The sequence below is a fragment of the Microtus ochrogaster genome, linkage group LG3 (genome assembly GCF_000317375.1).
Source record: "Microtus ochrogaster isolate Prairie Vole_2 linkage group LG3, MicOch1.0, whole genome shotgun sequence".
Classification (NCBI taxonomy): Eukaryota; Metazoa; Chordata; class Mammalia; order Rodentia; family Cricetidae; genus Microtus; species Microtus ochrogaster.
The window spans coordinates 13,334,318-13,348,772 of NC_022029.1; the positions used below are offsets into that span (position 1 = coordinate 13,334,318).

At 44.5% G+C, this 14,455-nt stretch overlaps 1 protein-coding gene across 1 annotated transcript in view; it reads left to right on the top strand.

Annotated features, from left to right (window-relative positions):
- Fam13a (family with sequence similarity 13 member A) overlaps window positions 1-4,733 on the top strand; it is an 87,021-nt gene extending 82,288 nt beyond the window's left edge. Inside the window, exons 17-18 of the mRNA XM_005360560.3 lie at window positions 203-304; window positions 3,081-4,733. Of these exons, the coding sequence (XP_005360617.1) occupies window positions 203-304; window positions 3,081-3,207 (229 nt within the window). The 3' untranslated portion in view covers window positions 3,208-4,733. The remainder of the gene's footprint in view (window positions 1-202; window positions 305-3,080) is intronic.
- Window positions 4,734-14,455: the final 9,722 nt, after the last annotated feature.

Genomic DNA, 14,455 nt, shown 5'->3' on the forward strand with positions numbered 1-14,455 from the left:
TCAAGAGAAGCAGCCACCGTGACTTTTAAGATCCCCTAGGACCCCTGGAGCCTCGCCTCCTTTCAGAACTCAGGCATTCAAGAGAAGCAGCCACCATGACTTTTAAGCTGTTTCCTTTTCTTGTCAGCTCCCACCCAGTCACATACTCATTACAGGTATAGCACTTCATATTTAAGTTTATGTAATTTATTTTTCTTCTTAGACCTGAGCTCTTGGAATACCTTCAGGAAATGAGAGAAGAAAAGAAAATGATTCGACAGAAACTTCATGATTTTGAGGACAATTTTTTCAGACAGAATGGGAGGTATGTGTGTCTCCGTTCCTCCTGTTCCCTTCACCTGTTGCTCCACATTCCAGGCCCTCCCTCTGTTTCTGTCCCATCTGGGAAGTCTTTCCAAAGCGGGAACTTCGCTACATTCTCCCTGTAACCAGGTCCTCAGGTTTATTATGCCCAGCAACCCTCAGCGATTTTCAGTGAGACTATGAGATTTATATGTGTATATCAGATGAAATGCTTCTCATACAGAGCGCAGGACCTGAAACAGGATCTGCTGATACACAACTAGTCTGTCACATTTGCTTCTCAGCGAAAACAAGTAGCTTGGAACTGAATTTTAGATTGTCAGCATTGAGTTTTTCCTCAGGAGACAAGAGGCAGAAGAAAGATAACGGGGGAGTTAACCACAGTTTAAAACCCAAAGATGGACTGGGGATATGGCTCAGTATGTACAAAATCCTGGGTTCACTCGGGGCACTACAGAACTGGGAGAACTAAGAGGATAGCTGCCAGGGATGAGAGAAGGCCGTGTGTGAGAAGCAGTTAGGGATGGATCTGCCTGTTCTAGCCAGTGAGTTGTAAGGTGTAATTGAATTGTCTGTTTATTAAACTTGCTAGGGAAGTGTTTGTCACAGAATCTCCTCACGTCCCATTGGGAGCTCAGGGACAAGTCCCTCCCCTGGAATCAGGTTTCACCTTCCTAAAGTGGTTTTACATTCCTCCAGATTGGGTAAACTTTAGGGAGTTTTTTTCAGGGTACTTTTCATGTCCTAGAGTGTGAAGAAATAAAAGAATTCTAGCAATTAACTTTGACATCGGGACTGTGCTATAACAGTGTGGTTTAAACATTGTGTAAATTTGGTTTTAGGATCTCTAATTTGGATCTACTGTATAATGATTTGTCTCAAGACTTTTACATTTTCATACCTAAATGCTTGTATCTTTCCCCATACACATTGCAGACTATTTAGAATATGGATGTGCAGACCAAGAGAAGTAATTCCTAAAATAATAATAATAGCCAACATAAGTCAATTTACTATTCATTGTTAAAGTGTTAATTTGATGTATCAGTCTGTATGCCTTTTGTTTTTATATTATACTTCTCACATGTTGTGCACAGAATTCTATACATGAACTATATATCGTGGAGCCCACAGAAGGTTTAAAAAGCTATAAATTGCATTGGTGCCACATTGAAGGAAAAAAAAAGACTGTCTTAGAGGAGCTTAAACCAAGAGTTAGCCCAACTGTAAATCCTCCACTTTCCCCCTTGTGTCTTTCTTCTGTCCCTAAAAAAGCTCTTTCCTCTACATTTACTGGACATCACAGAAAATATGGCTTAGGAAGGGGATGAGGAATCACTGCTCTTAATTTTTTGCCAGAGTTTACAAGGGAATAATTTACTTTATGAACCATAATGGCCCAGAACAGCATTCTAATCCACAAACAAATGTTATCAGTCTATATCTGCAGATTGAAGCCAACATTTATGGTAGACACTTGTTTTCCTTAGGTTTTGCTTTCAACCTATGATTCACACACACACACACACACACACACACACACACACAACTCACCTACTGTTCTGAGTTTGGATGGAAGAATATATATACACATGCAAAAACACTCATGCATATAAAATTAAATAAACCTTAAAAAGAGAAATTTAGCGGTTGATTAGGTAAAAAATATAAAATGAGAAAATATTAACAACTGTGCGGTTTAGTATTATATCAACTTGTACAAGCTAGAGTCATTTGAAAAGAGAGAACCTCAGTTGAGAGATGCCCTCCCTTCACTGGGCCTGTAGTTCGTTTTTTTGATTAATTAATTATTGGTGTGGGAGGGACTGACCCAATATAGGCATGCTGCCCCTGGGCTGGTTGTCCTTGGTGTTATAAGAAATGAGCAAAAAGAAGCAAGTCAAAAGGAGCAAGCCACTAAGCAGCAATCCCCCATAGTGGCCTCTTCTTTAGTTCCTGCCTCTGGATTCCTGCCTTTAGTTCTTACCTGAATTCCCTTTATGATGGGCTGAAATAAAATCTTTCCTCTTCAAGTTGCTTTGGGTCATGATGTTTTATCACAGCAATAGAAACCCCAAAAAAGTCAAGAATGAATAAAATATTTGTTTGCCTGGCTTGGCAGTGTATGCCTTTAATCCCAGCACTTGGAAGGTAGAGGCAGGTGGAACTCTGTGAGTTTGAGGCCAGCCTGATCTACAGAGAAAGTTCCAGGACAGCTAGGGATGTTACACAGAGAAACCCTGTCTTGAAAAACAAAAATTAAAAAAATTAAAAACAAAAAAAAAATCTGTTTATTTTGGAGAAACTCTTACTGTGATATGATACTTACCAATCAGTAAAAAAAAAATCCTCCTAGCCGGGCGGTGATGGCGCACGCCTTTAATCCCAGCACTCGGGAGGCAGAGGCAGGCGGATCTCTGTGAGTTCGAGACCAGCCTGGTCTACAGAGCTAGTTCCAGGACAGGCTCCAAAACCACAGAGAAACCCTGTCTCGAAAAACCAAAAAAAAAAAAAAAATCCTCCTGCTTCCTTAATTGTTTATGATTTATTAGATCCTAGATTAACTTTATAGACACTGAAGAATCATGGTATCTCCGGAGAAAAACCACTTTTCATTTGTCTAAATCCAGCCCATCTAGATACCAAGACCCAATTACCAACACTGATTCTGCAGGTTGATAAAACACATAGTGTCCAGATAGTAATTCCCGATGCATGCTGTCCTCTAGAACAGAAAGAAAGTGAGCCTCAGCTCCTCTTCCTTTTGCTTCCTCTAGAAATGTCCAGAAGGAAGACCGCACTCCGATGGCCAAGGAATACAGCGAATACAAGCACATAAAGGCCAAGCTACGGCTGCTGGAGGTGCTTATCAGCAAAAGAGACACTGATTCCAAGTCCATGTGAGGACTCCTGGTGCAGATGACAACTTTCCCAGGAAAGATCAGTTCCGGAAGGCAGCCTTGGAGCTGGACCTAGGAAGCAGGCAGTCTCCTCCCTCTGAGCCTTCAGACTGGTTCCTGCTTCCATTGCCCGCCTTAGAAACTGCCTGCATGGAAGGCAACAGTGTGACCTGACTTAGAAATTTTATAATGGGAGAGTCAGGACTCCTACCCATATCAATGCACACTGCAGTAGGAACTTCACTGCCATGAGCAGTGAGCAGACACGCCGTCAGACACATCCATCCATCTACAGATAACTTGCTGTTCTTCCCCGACATCTGAGAAACACGAGGCCATTGTAAAACTGTGACAAACACAAGCTCAGGACTTCGCTCGCAGAGCCTGCTTGCCGTGGAGGTCTGTGCTCTCCCTGGCCCCCCACCACATGGTGACCGTGCATTGGCATACCATTTGCTGCCTTGGCTGTTTCCCAAGCTGTACTTGTTCACTCCCATCGATGCATTTCCCGTTAGCTCTCAGGTAGATGGAGGCTGTACCTGCCCGTCTTGGCAGGGCAGTCCTTTCGCTGATGTGCTCTCTCAGCTGACAGCTGAGGAGCCTAAACTCTCTTCAAGACACTGACTGCACTTTCCCGTCTCAGACATTGATGCCGAACACAGAAGAGGCCAGTGTTCCTGTGATAACCTGTTTGGGGCTCAATTTCGTTGTTGCACTAGCCAAACAAAGGGGTCCTGCTTAGTTTTAGACTAGGTATAGAATATCATCGGAGAGAGGGGTCTGTATCAGGCTCCTGAACTTACCAGAGTTTAATTTTTCTACGAAAGTCAACCTGCACTAAAATCCCCACACGGATGGGTAAGAAGAAGACGTAGCCCTCGGAGCTCAGTTCATTTTCAAGGCAGAATCTAGATCACAGTTTTCAAGACGATACAGAGACAAAATGGTATGTGGCCCATGGTGATGCTCTTTTTCCCCCAGAAGTCTGTGTCACAAAGCTGTCTATATTAGACATTTTAGAGGGACCAGGGAACTTAAGCCACCCAATCATTCATCTCTCCTGTGTGCTTGCTGTCACTCGATGGTGTGGTGATGCTTTTCATTTATGGTCTCTCTGAGGGATGCCGGCTTGGAAGACGGCAGCAGAGGCTGGGCAGGCAGCAGGGAGACCGCTCTGTTTTGAGAGTCACCTCCTACAGGGTACCGTGTTACGGAGGAGAATGGGAAATTGTATCTCCAGTTGCAAAGATGTCAGACGATTTTCAGCACTGCTCTCTTTGCTACAGCTCTGTCATCGGGAGGCTCTTTCGGTAATGGGGGTGGGGATGGAGAACTCCTTCAGTTTTGCTTTTATAAATAATCATGTAGAAGCATGAGCCATGGAAATACTGTTTTTATCCACACACTTAAAGACGGTACATAATCCTACATATTTCAATATATGTGAAAATGTAGTTTGATGTTCTTTGCTCTGCTGTTTCCATTTGCTGATTTTTCAAGAAGCTATGTTATGAATAAAATTATGTAATGCAGGATTGTTTTCTATCTTTGAAGCCTGAACGCCAATCACTCACATGACCAAAAATGGTATTTTTAAAAAGAAATCCATATCTAGTCCGTAATTTTTCAGTACTTATTCTCCTAAGTAACCTGTGGAATAACTCAAATCAGGACCAGTTAACGTGTAAAGCACATGGACTCAGGAGCATTGTTTTGAAAAAATACACTAGCGATTTTTCTTAAGCTGAATATAAATGAGAAGCTACTCAATATTTTGGAATCCATTGTTTGCACCAAAGTCAAATGAACTAAAAGACTTATCAGGACCCCCACTCCGTTTTATGTGATCGATAAAATACCTAGTTATTGGAAATAAATCATGTATATACTGTCATGGTCTCCCTCATAATTTCTGTCTGTTTTTCTCATAAAATGGAGCCCAAACGCAGGCGGAAGCTGTGTTTATGCCAGGTCTTCTCTGCAGGCACATTACTCAGCGGTTTCTGGCTCTGCTGGAAGTGCGGGGGGGGGGGGGGGGGGGGGGGGGGGGGGGCATTGGTTTCCATGGCAACTGTCTCTGTGGCTCTGTGTCTCCGAGCACGAGAGGCAGCATCTTAATTGGCTTTCACACAAACAGAATGCTGTAGGCTAGGGATTCTCTTTTTCTCTCCTGAGAACTGGCATGTATGTATAGGAGCACATGGCAACAAAAATATCAAAGGTTACGTAAAAATAAGCTTGACTGTGTGATCATGAGGACTAACGGTGTCAAAGGCATGCAGTGGGTAAATACATGCTTTTACTGTGTACAGTCTGGAGTCAACATTGGAACGAGCTCTTATAATGAAGTATGCTGTCATTCCAGCCTTTCACCTTTCCGTCATTTACTCTTAGCTTTTTAAGACATGGTGCTACAGTGTTTCAGATAGAGGCCTGCTTTGACGTTCTAAAACTTTTGTCCAGGTTTTTTTTTTTTTTTTTTTTTTTTTTTTGCATGAGCTTAGTGCTCGCCACGAAAGACCAAGTCAGATTTCCAATTTAAAAGCCAGGTGTTGTTTTTTTTTTTTTTATTACCAGACTTGACTGTGAATATTAGGGTTCTCGCCCTTGGTTCAAGTCAAAGGATTATTATTGGCTACAGAGCCGCTATCGACAGGTTGCGGAGGTCTGCAGCAGAGAGCAATTTTCACCTTGTCTCTTTCTGACGCAACACTTACAGAGAAGCCGCTTGTAGGCTGGGTCTGCTCTCCTCACCTAGCCTGTCTAGACCAGGACCAGTCCAGCCAGTTTGTGCCTATTTCCAAAAGGTTCTGGGGTCATCAATCTCAGAGCCCTGAGGGCTGACCAAACTGAACCGGGAATTCTTTGTGGGGTAAAGACTCAGAATGAAAGAATACAAAATGGCCACAATACCCTTTAGTCTCTCTGGGGCCTTCCTGGTTTTCAGTAGAGAAAACAGGGTGCAGCACAAGTTTCGAAAGAGATTTAAACTTCAGTAAGATGGTGTTTTTCTGCTGCTGACCGTATGTGTACCACAGACCGCTCTGTGGAAAGCTAATTGCAGACTAAGGTTTGTTTTGCTTCCATGGATTTTTTTTTTTCCCAACACTCCATCACATCCTCAATTCCCCTCCCCCAGTGCGGCAAAGTGGACTCTGCTGAGATCAGTGCACAAGTGGGAACTTCTCTGTCCACTTGGTAAAGCAGCAGGGAGGAGCAAAACTGGACCCCGAAGGTCGGAGGCATATTCTCCCTAAAGTGCATGTATGTTTAGCAGAATCTAGAACATGTTTTAATTTCCCTCATAACATAACTTTGTCCGATTGAACCTAAAATGTACTAAAAAGACCATTTTCTCAAAAGCAAGTCAACATGTTTCTAAACTGCTATCTTTACACTGTGTGCACTGTGGCATGTTCCAAACAAGAGTAATAAGGACATACCCAGCATTGCATGTCACTGGTCAGGGCCCCACAACCACAGCACACATATGGATACAGACCAAGGCCAGAACTGCAGGTGCATATGTATGTATATGTGGAGTCTATACACATTTACAATTTCGGATTATTTTGAAGGTTCATGCCTCTAAAAGACCTCCTTTGTCCCAGACTGGTGCCAGCCATGGTTAAGTACATGGCCTGAGGCATCAGTTTGTTGACAAATCTCATTCTCCATTTGAAAGCATAAAAATAACCAGAAATGGGTAAAATGTTACCACTTTTTGGGCCTAGAGCAATATTTATATGAAATATAAGCAGAAAATATTTAATTATCAATGTCCTTGAAGAAAATAAAAACTGAAAGCAAACCATTATGTACAGTTTTTACGAGTGCATCTTGTAATAAAAAATCAACTTTTTAATGGCAGAGGCTCTGAAGTGTTGTCAGGGTCATGTGACTGAGCTGCAGATGGGGTGTGACCTTTCCCTTCTTGGCTCACTTGAGCCCATGGAAAGCCTCATGAGGATTAGGGTTTGTTCTGTCTCCAGAGATGGAGGGCACTGCAAGGTGAAACAAACTGTGCACACGTGTGGTAGACAGAGGAGAAACTAGAAAAGCCCGTTGTACTTTCTACCAGCTGCCTCGAAGTTATTCGTAACAGAGCAGAAGGGGTGCAGAAGCAGAGACCTCAAGGAGGGGGGTCTCTTTAGTCAAGTACATTTCCAAAGTCTACGAGGCCACCATAGGTGCGTGTTTTAGGCATTTACTATTCCAAAAGTAAACAAGGACAGGGAATGTTTGGAGAAAAGACACTGCAGCTGTGTGAAGTGAGTAGCTCGCCTCCAGGGTCACCTGTCAGGTTAGGTGCCACACATCACCTGCTCCCTCAAGGGTAGCCTCAAGTGTTGGCACAGGACTCCATGCCCCTATGGCTGAGGGGTAGAAGGCATACCTGTGACCTTCAAACTGTTCATACTGTATGTACTCCAAGTGACTGAAATTATTTAGTACCATGCCCTGCAGCTGAGATGTGAGTGATCTCAGGCACAGAGATGAGATTTCGTTCATCCTTCCCAAACTGAAGCCCACCTGGAATACTTTAATTTTTCTGACAATGAGTCCAAAGTAATCAGTTTGGAAGAAGTGGCAGGCAGAATTTGGTGACCCTGCTTCCTTCAATATTTGGATGTTGCTTTGGTGTGTGTATGCATGTGTTATATGTGGTATGCACAAGTAAGTGTAAGGATGAAGGATGCTGTGTTCACACCAACAGAGGCCAGAGCAGGAGAGGACATTGGAAGCTTCCTAGCATTCTCTGCCTTATGGTCTTCACACAGGGTCAGTAGCTCTCAGCCTATAGGTCGTGACCTCTTTTGGGGGCGGAGTAAAGAACCTGACCCTTTCACAGGGATCACCCAAGACTATCAGAAAACATAGATATTTACACAATTCATAACAGTAACAAGATAGCAGTTATGAAGTAGCAACAAAAAGTAATTTTATGTTTGAGTGGTCACCACAACAGGAGGAGCTATATAAAAGGGTTGCAACATTAGGAAGGTTGAGAACCACTTCTCTAGATGAACTGCAAACTCAATTGGTCGGGGACCTTTTGGGATCTGCCTGTCTCTACTTCTCAGTGATGGGATCCTAGCAATACACGGCCATTCCCAGCTGTTTATGTGGGAGATGGAGGTCCAAACTCAGACCCTCAAAATTACAGAGCAGGCACTGTGCCTGTAGAGGTGATGCTGCTTCTTTTGAGGGGATAGACAGATAAGTGAGCTCAAATGCTCACAGGTCTTCGACTTGGTCAAGTGCTGGGATGCATTCCTGTGCCCCCTGTCCTCTGCCCCAGCTGTGTAGTGCTTTTTCTATGCGTCCTATAGGAGGGTGGAGAGCTGGCAGCCTGAACAAAACGCTGCACTGAGACCTACACGTGGTGGGAGGGCACCCTGGGGAAGGGATGAAAGACCTCAGAGCCTTCACCACTGCCTCTCTGGAATGGACTCAGCATCTTGTAAGACAAAATTTACCGGTGTAATCTCTAAGCTAAGTCAGCTTGCTGAGGCTGAGCTTAGTAGAATCGTATACCCACTAAGCCAAGTCACAATTCCCCAGTGCACTTCAGAGTACTGGCATGTGGAAGAGAGCGGGGGAGGGATTTGGCAGGACCTGGAGGTGCTGACAGCTTGGTTCTCACTTTCTTCTCCAGCAACAAGGTTTATCACAAGGGCAGCATGGCATGAAACACGGTGAGAAGCAAATCCCTTAGACCACTCCGACTCCCCGCGGAGCCCATGTGTGTTTAAATCATACGTTGCTGTGAATTCTGAAATGCAGGCTCTTTACCATGCTTGGATTTAATTTCCCAAAAGTCATTCAAAGATGTACACCGATCCTTAGACCATCCTTCTGGGCTTGCAACTCTGAGTGTGACTTGGCAAGACATTTCGAGACCCTGACATTTCTCTTTAACGGCACTGACGATCACTACATATTATTGGGCATGGTGAGGGCAGGGAGAGCGGCGGCAGGCAGGAGAATGCTTCTCACACCTGAACAAACATGTAGCTGGATGACGGGGATGCCAGCTTGAGGAGGGCTTTGGGGTGAGGGCTGCAGCACAGAAAGGGCCTCAGAATTCTGGGTCTTGGGAGGAGCTGTGTATATTAGCACGTTTCTGCCTGCTGCTGCACTGCTTCTTCAACCTTAAGGAGCGTGCAGACTGCATTGCTGTGCATCTACAGAAACGAGCAGGTCCACAGCTAATCCAGCCTCCTACGTTACAAGCCAGGGCCCACTGGTGCAACACCCAGAGTCAGCACCATGCAGGCTCTTGAAGGGCCCACGGTATGATGTGGGCCAAGCATTTATCCTCCCAGAGACTCTTTCTTCATATGAAAAAGTGTAAATGATTGCAGTACTACTTGCTTTATAGGTTGTTGTAGGCTCGATGCTGTGTCAGCATAGGAATAAAGAGTATTCTTGCTGCACAGAAACTCATTCTGAAGTCTTCCAAAGCAGGCATTGTACTTCCGAAGACCATACTCCATCCCATGCCCATCACCCTCTCATTGCATGTTTGTGTATGTCAGAAACAAAATATGACTCCAACACTTTAAGTACTGGTCAGCACTAATGCGATAAGTGAGAATTGCGTGCAAGAATGTATGTACAAAGATGTGTTCATGTGTATCTGCATGTGCATGCCCATGTGTATGAGTATGTGAGCGTTGGACATGCATGTGCATGCATGTTGTACACATAGGTATGTGTATGTGCATTAAGTGCGCTGTAAGTGCGTGGGTGCTGTCTGTGTGTGTGGTTGTACATGTGTGTGTGTGTACATGTGTATTTGTGTAGGTCAGAGGTCAACATTAGGATGTGAAAATGAGCAAGATTTTATGGAAACAGTTAACCTATTCTGTTGGAGAACAAACCCAAATCGTGACTATTACCAGTCTCAAACACCCTGGCTGCTTTCTCAGAAGGATTAATGCTTGCTAAATTTCCTCATGGGGCAGGAAAAAAAAAACCTTCTAAATATACTTCTCTCTAAAACATTTTGGGAGGTCCGGATCTGTTCAGACACATCGGAAGAATGAACTGAGCTGGCCACTGAGATCAATGTGGAAACAAACGCCCGAGTCCTGTGGAGTGAAGGCAAAGAATAACCTTTGAGTTGATCTCTGGGTGACTTAGATGCCCTGAAGTTTATCTAGGTGTATATTTTTAAACTCAAAACTAAATGTACCCTAGGGAAGGGGAGTTGCTGTAATTTTGCCAAGCAGCTAAGTTCCACAGCCTGTGGCCGTGACTGAGTAGGGGAAAGCACTTGGGGTTTCCCCCTCTTTCACCATGTGAAGAAGTACCAGCTGAAGACCATGCCTGGTCAGGGCCAGCATCAAGGCAGATTTCAAACTTGAATTATTCCACAGCTCGTCCCTTCCCACGACCACCATTACCTCAGAAATTTAGAAGCCCCAGGTGTCTACACTGACAGTGCTTGAACTTGAGAGTCCTTCAATTTCGAATGTTCAGGGACAAAAGGTCAAGAGACCTATTTTCAACAAGAAGTTTTGGCTGTGTCCAGCCAGTCCTGCAGGACACAGAGCCAGAACCTACTTGGCCCTTACTGTTGTCTTTCATCCTGGAGAACACAGGCCTCTGAGGACCCAAGAGGGAATGGGTTTATTACAATATGCTTTTGCTATCTTTTCCTCCTAATCTGAAGGAAAAGGGACCAAGAACGACCAGCCTGGTTATTAGTGTCTGGCTCCATCTGAGGGGTATATTTTAATTCTTGGTTCAGGAAGTTCAACACTAGTGGGAACTGAATCCATAATTATCATAAATTGTACCTAACTCGCATGGGATTAGACTGAGGAAAATCAGCTTTCAGAAGATCTCAAGAGCATGTGATCGTGCACTCTGCCAAGCACCCAGTCACCCTGGTAGAAAAAAAAAGAAAAGAAAAGAAGCTGACATTTTAGATAACTTTACTGGCGCTATAGTAACTAAAGAGTTCACATTCCCTTAATCTGGAAGGAGACAAAGTACAGGTAAAAAAGCCGGCATGGGCCAGTCTGTAGGGGAGACCAGGCCTCTGCCCACATCACAGGCAGTGGTACTTCTGCCAGCACAGGCCGTGCTGCAGGGGCTTGAGGGAAGACTGGATATGTGCTACTGGCATCCACATTTGGCAAGCAGGAACAAGGGGTCCTGATAGTGGCATCCACGCTTAACCAAGAGATACAGGGGGTCCACCCGCAGCCCACTGGTAGCCCCAAAGCAGGAACTTAAAAGTCAGTGACCAACATCTCTACGTTCTTCCCAGGACTCCTCTCTTGCAAGGTTTAGTAATTTCTTTTTTCCAAGAACCTGGACTAGAAAGGCACAATGGTTGTGTTCTGTGCAACTTCCTACTGAAAATGCCTGACTCCATTTTGAAGGCAGGAGCCATTTTTTTTTTTATTTTTTAAAAATAAGTTTCTATTTACTGTGAGAGTTGAGTTGCTCCCTTCTTCCTAGAACCTGACCTTCCCCTACCCATGACCTTGATTTGTTTTAGAGAAGGCCCTGACCCTCTCTGACCTTTTCTGGCCCCTCCCTAATCACATGGTGACCATGTGATGTTTTTAAAAGAATTTTTGTATTTTCTTATTGCCCCATTATCTCTCTTTTATAAAACTACTCCTTAAAGGGGGCCCAGAAGCCAGGTGCAGCCCTTAATCCCAGCTCTCAGAAGGCAGAAGCAGGCAGATCTTTGTGAGTTTCGAAGCCAGCCTGATCTAGAGCGTGAGTTCCAGAACAGAACAGCCAAAGCTACGCAAAGAAACTCTATCTCAAAAAGGGGGGGGGGCAGGGCACAGGAGATGGATTTGAGGCTTCTCTCTTTAGCCTGACTTAGGAGGCAGTCCTGGCCAACTCTTTTTGGTGCACCCCAATAAAGCAATCAAGCTTGCTTCCAATCTAGCTCAAATTGCGGTGGTGGTCTTATGCTCACCGTTGGGATTAACAGGATCTGCTCCTTTATCCCTTTCTCTGTCACAAGCAACAAAATGAAGGAAATAATAGCCCACTGGTCAACAATAATTAGATATTAATTATGTAATCTTCTTCATAAAGAGACACAGACACAGATGGGATCAGAAAACGGGATCCATCTTCACACTGTCTCCAAGAAACACACCTCATAGCCAATGATATGATAGATGCCACCTGAAGATGAAGGCTGAAAGGACCGGCTATTCTAATGTCTGAATAGACTTCAGATAAAAGCTAATCATAAGCAACAAAGAAAGATACTTTATAGTCATTAAAATGAAAATACCCAGAAAAGATAGTATAATTATAAACGTATATGCTGATTAGTTTATGTCAACTTGACACAAGTTAGAGTCATCAGAGAGGACATGGAGCCTCAATCGAGAAAATGTCTCCATAAGTCCTGGCTGGAAGATATTTTCTTAATTAGCGATTGATGCAGGAGGGCTCAGTCTACTGTGGGAAGTGCCATCCCTGGGCTGGTGGTCCTGGGTGTTATAAGAAAGCAGGTTGAGCAAGCCATGTGGAGCAAGCCAGTGAGCAGCATCCCTCCTTCCGCACGGCCTCTGCATCAGCTCCAGCCTCCAGGTTCCTACCCTCCATGAGTTCTTACCCCCACTGCTTTTGATGATGAGCTATTCTATGAAACCGTGTGCCCAAGTTGCTTTTGGTCATGGTGCAGCCCGAGTTTTTCCTTTCTGTCTCTCTCCCAAAGAGGTAGCTGCTGCTGTAGCTCCTCTTCTCTCTCTCCTTCCTTTTTCTCTCCCTCCCCCCCTCTTCCTCTCTATGCTCTTTTACCTTCTCCCCTTTCCCTTCCCTTCCATAATCCACTAAATATCCAACCTCACTCTGCATGGTATGTCTATGTCTCTGCCTCTCACCTGCCATGCAGATCCCTGCCTGGGACCCAGCTGCCTTCATGGCCTGCCATGGTCTCAAGACTCACTGCTGGCTGCCTGCCACCACTCGGAGACCTGCACCATGGTCTCGGGACCCGCTGCCTGCTGCAGCCACTCAGGGACCTGCAGTGTTTCTACCTCTGCATCCCTTTGGGGAACCGCAGCATTTTACTTAAACCATTACATTGGTGCCTGAGACCCAGGATCCGAAACTGGGTATATTTTTCCACAGCAACCACATTTGCCTGAACGCTGACCTCTACACACACCAGCAGTTTTGGTGGTGAGTTTCCCCTTCCGGCCCCCAACCACAGCCTTCATGGCTACGGTTGAGCCCTTCGCTGCTTTCCATAGCTAAAAACATGACCAGACAATCGGGTTTGGTCCTCCCGTGCTAGCATTGCACGTGCTGTGTGGTGCATTCGATTCAGGGGCCCAGGGGCCCTGAGATTTTCCTTTTTCCTTTCTTTTTTCCTTTTCCTTTTTTGGACCACTTGGACTGGCGTTTAAATCGATTCTGGCTTCCGAGTGACCTGGACCAGAGCCGGTCAGGCTTTAACACCTCACCTATAGAGAGAGGGTGCTCTTCTGTGGCCTGTGGTGTGTTTTTCATGGGTTTTCACATTTTCAGCTATGGTATAAATCCTCAAACTACACTCTGCCAGTGTCCAGCTGGCTCTACTTTTTCTCAAGCTGTCCCTGCCACCACTCCCCCTGCCGACAAAATTGGTCAGATCCACAAGGCAGCTGTTTTCAGTTCCAGAGAGAGAGAGAGAGAGAGAGAGAGAATGAGAGTATCAATCTACCACTTAATCCAATTAATCCAGCTATACTACTGTTTGGGATATATCCCAAAGACTGTACATCTTATTAGAAAGATACTTGCTCATTCACATTAACTGATGCTTTATTCACAATGGCAAGACATGAAAACAGCCTAGATATCCACCAACTGACAAGCCAATAATGAACATGTGTTATAATTTATACAATGTAGTATTAGTCAGCTTTTAAGATAAGTAGTAAAATTTGCAGGTAAATGGATGGAGCCAGAGGCAGTCCTCCTGAGGTGTCCTGAACGTAGAAAAACAAACACAACATATGTGAATGTTTGCTTTAAACCTTTAACTATGTGTACTTCATTTGGAATACACCTAGAGATTAGGACATTAGTAAGAGGCCATGGGGAGAGATAGTAAATGGAGTTATCATATAAAAGGAGACAATGCTCAACCAGATACCACAAATAAAAAACCAGAACCATGAATGGGCTACCTCTTCTTGAATTGTTAGATAGAAGAATCCCCGTTGATCCCCTCAAACATAACAGGATATTGCTAAGTCTCTGGGCTACCCTCC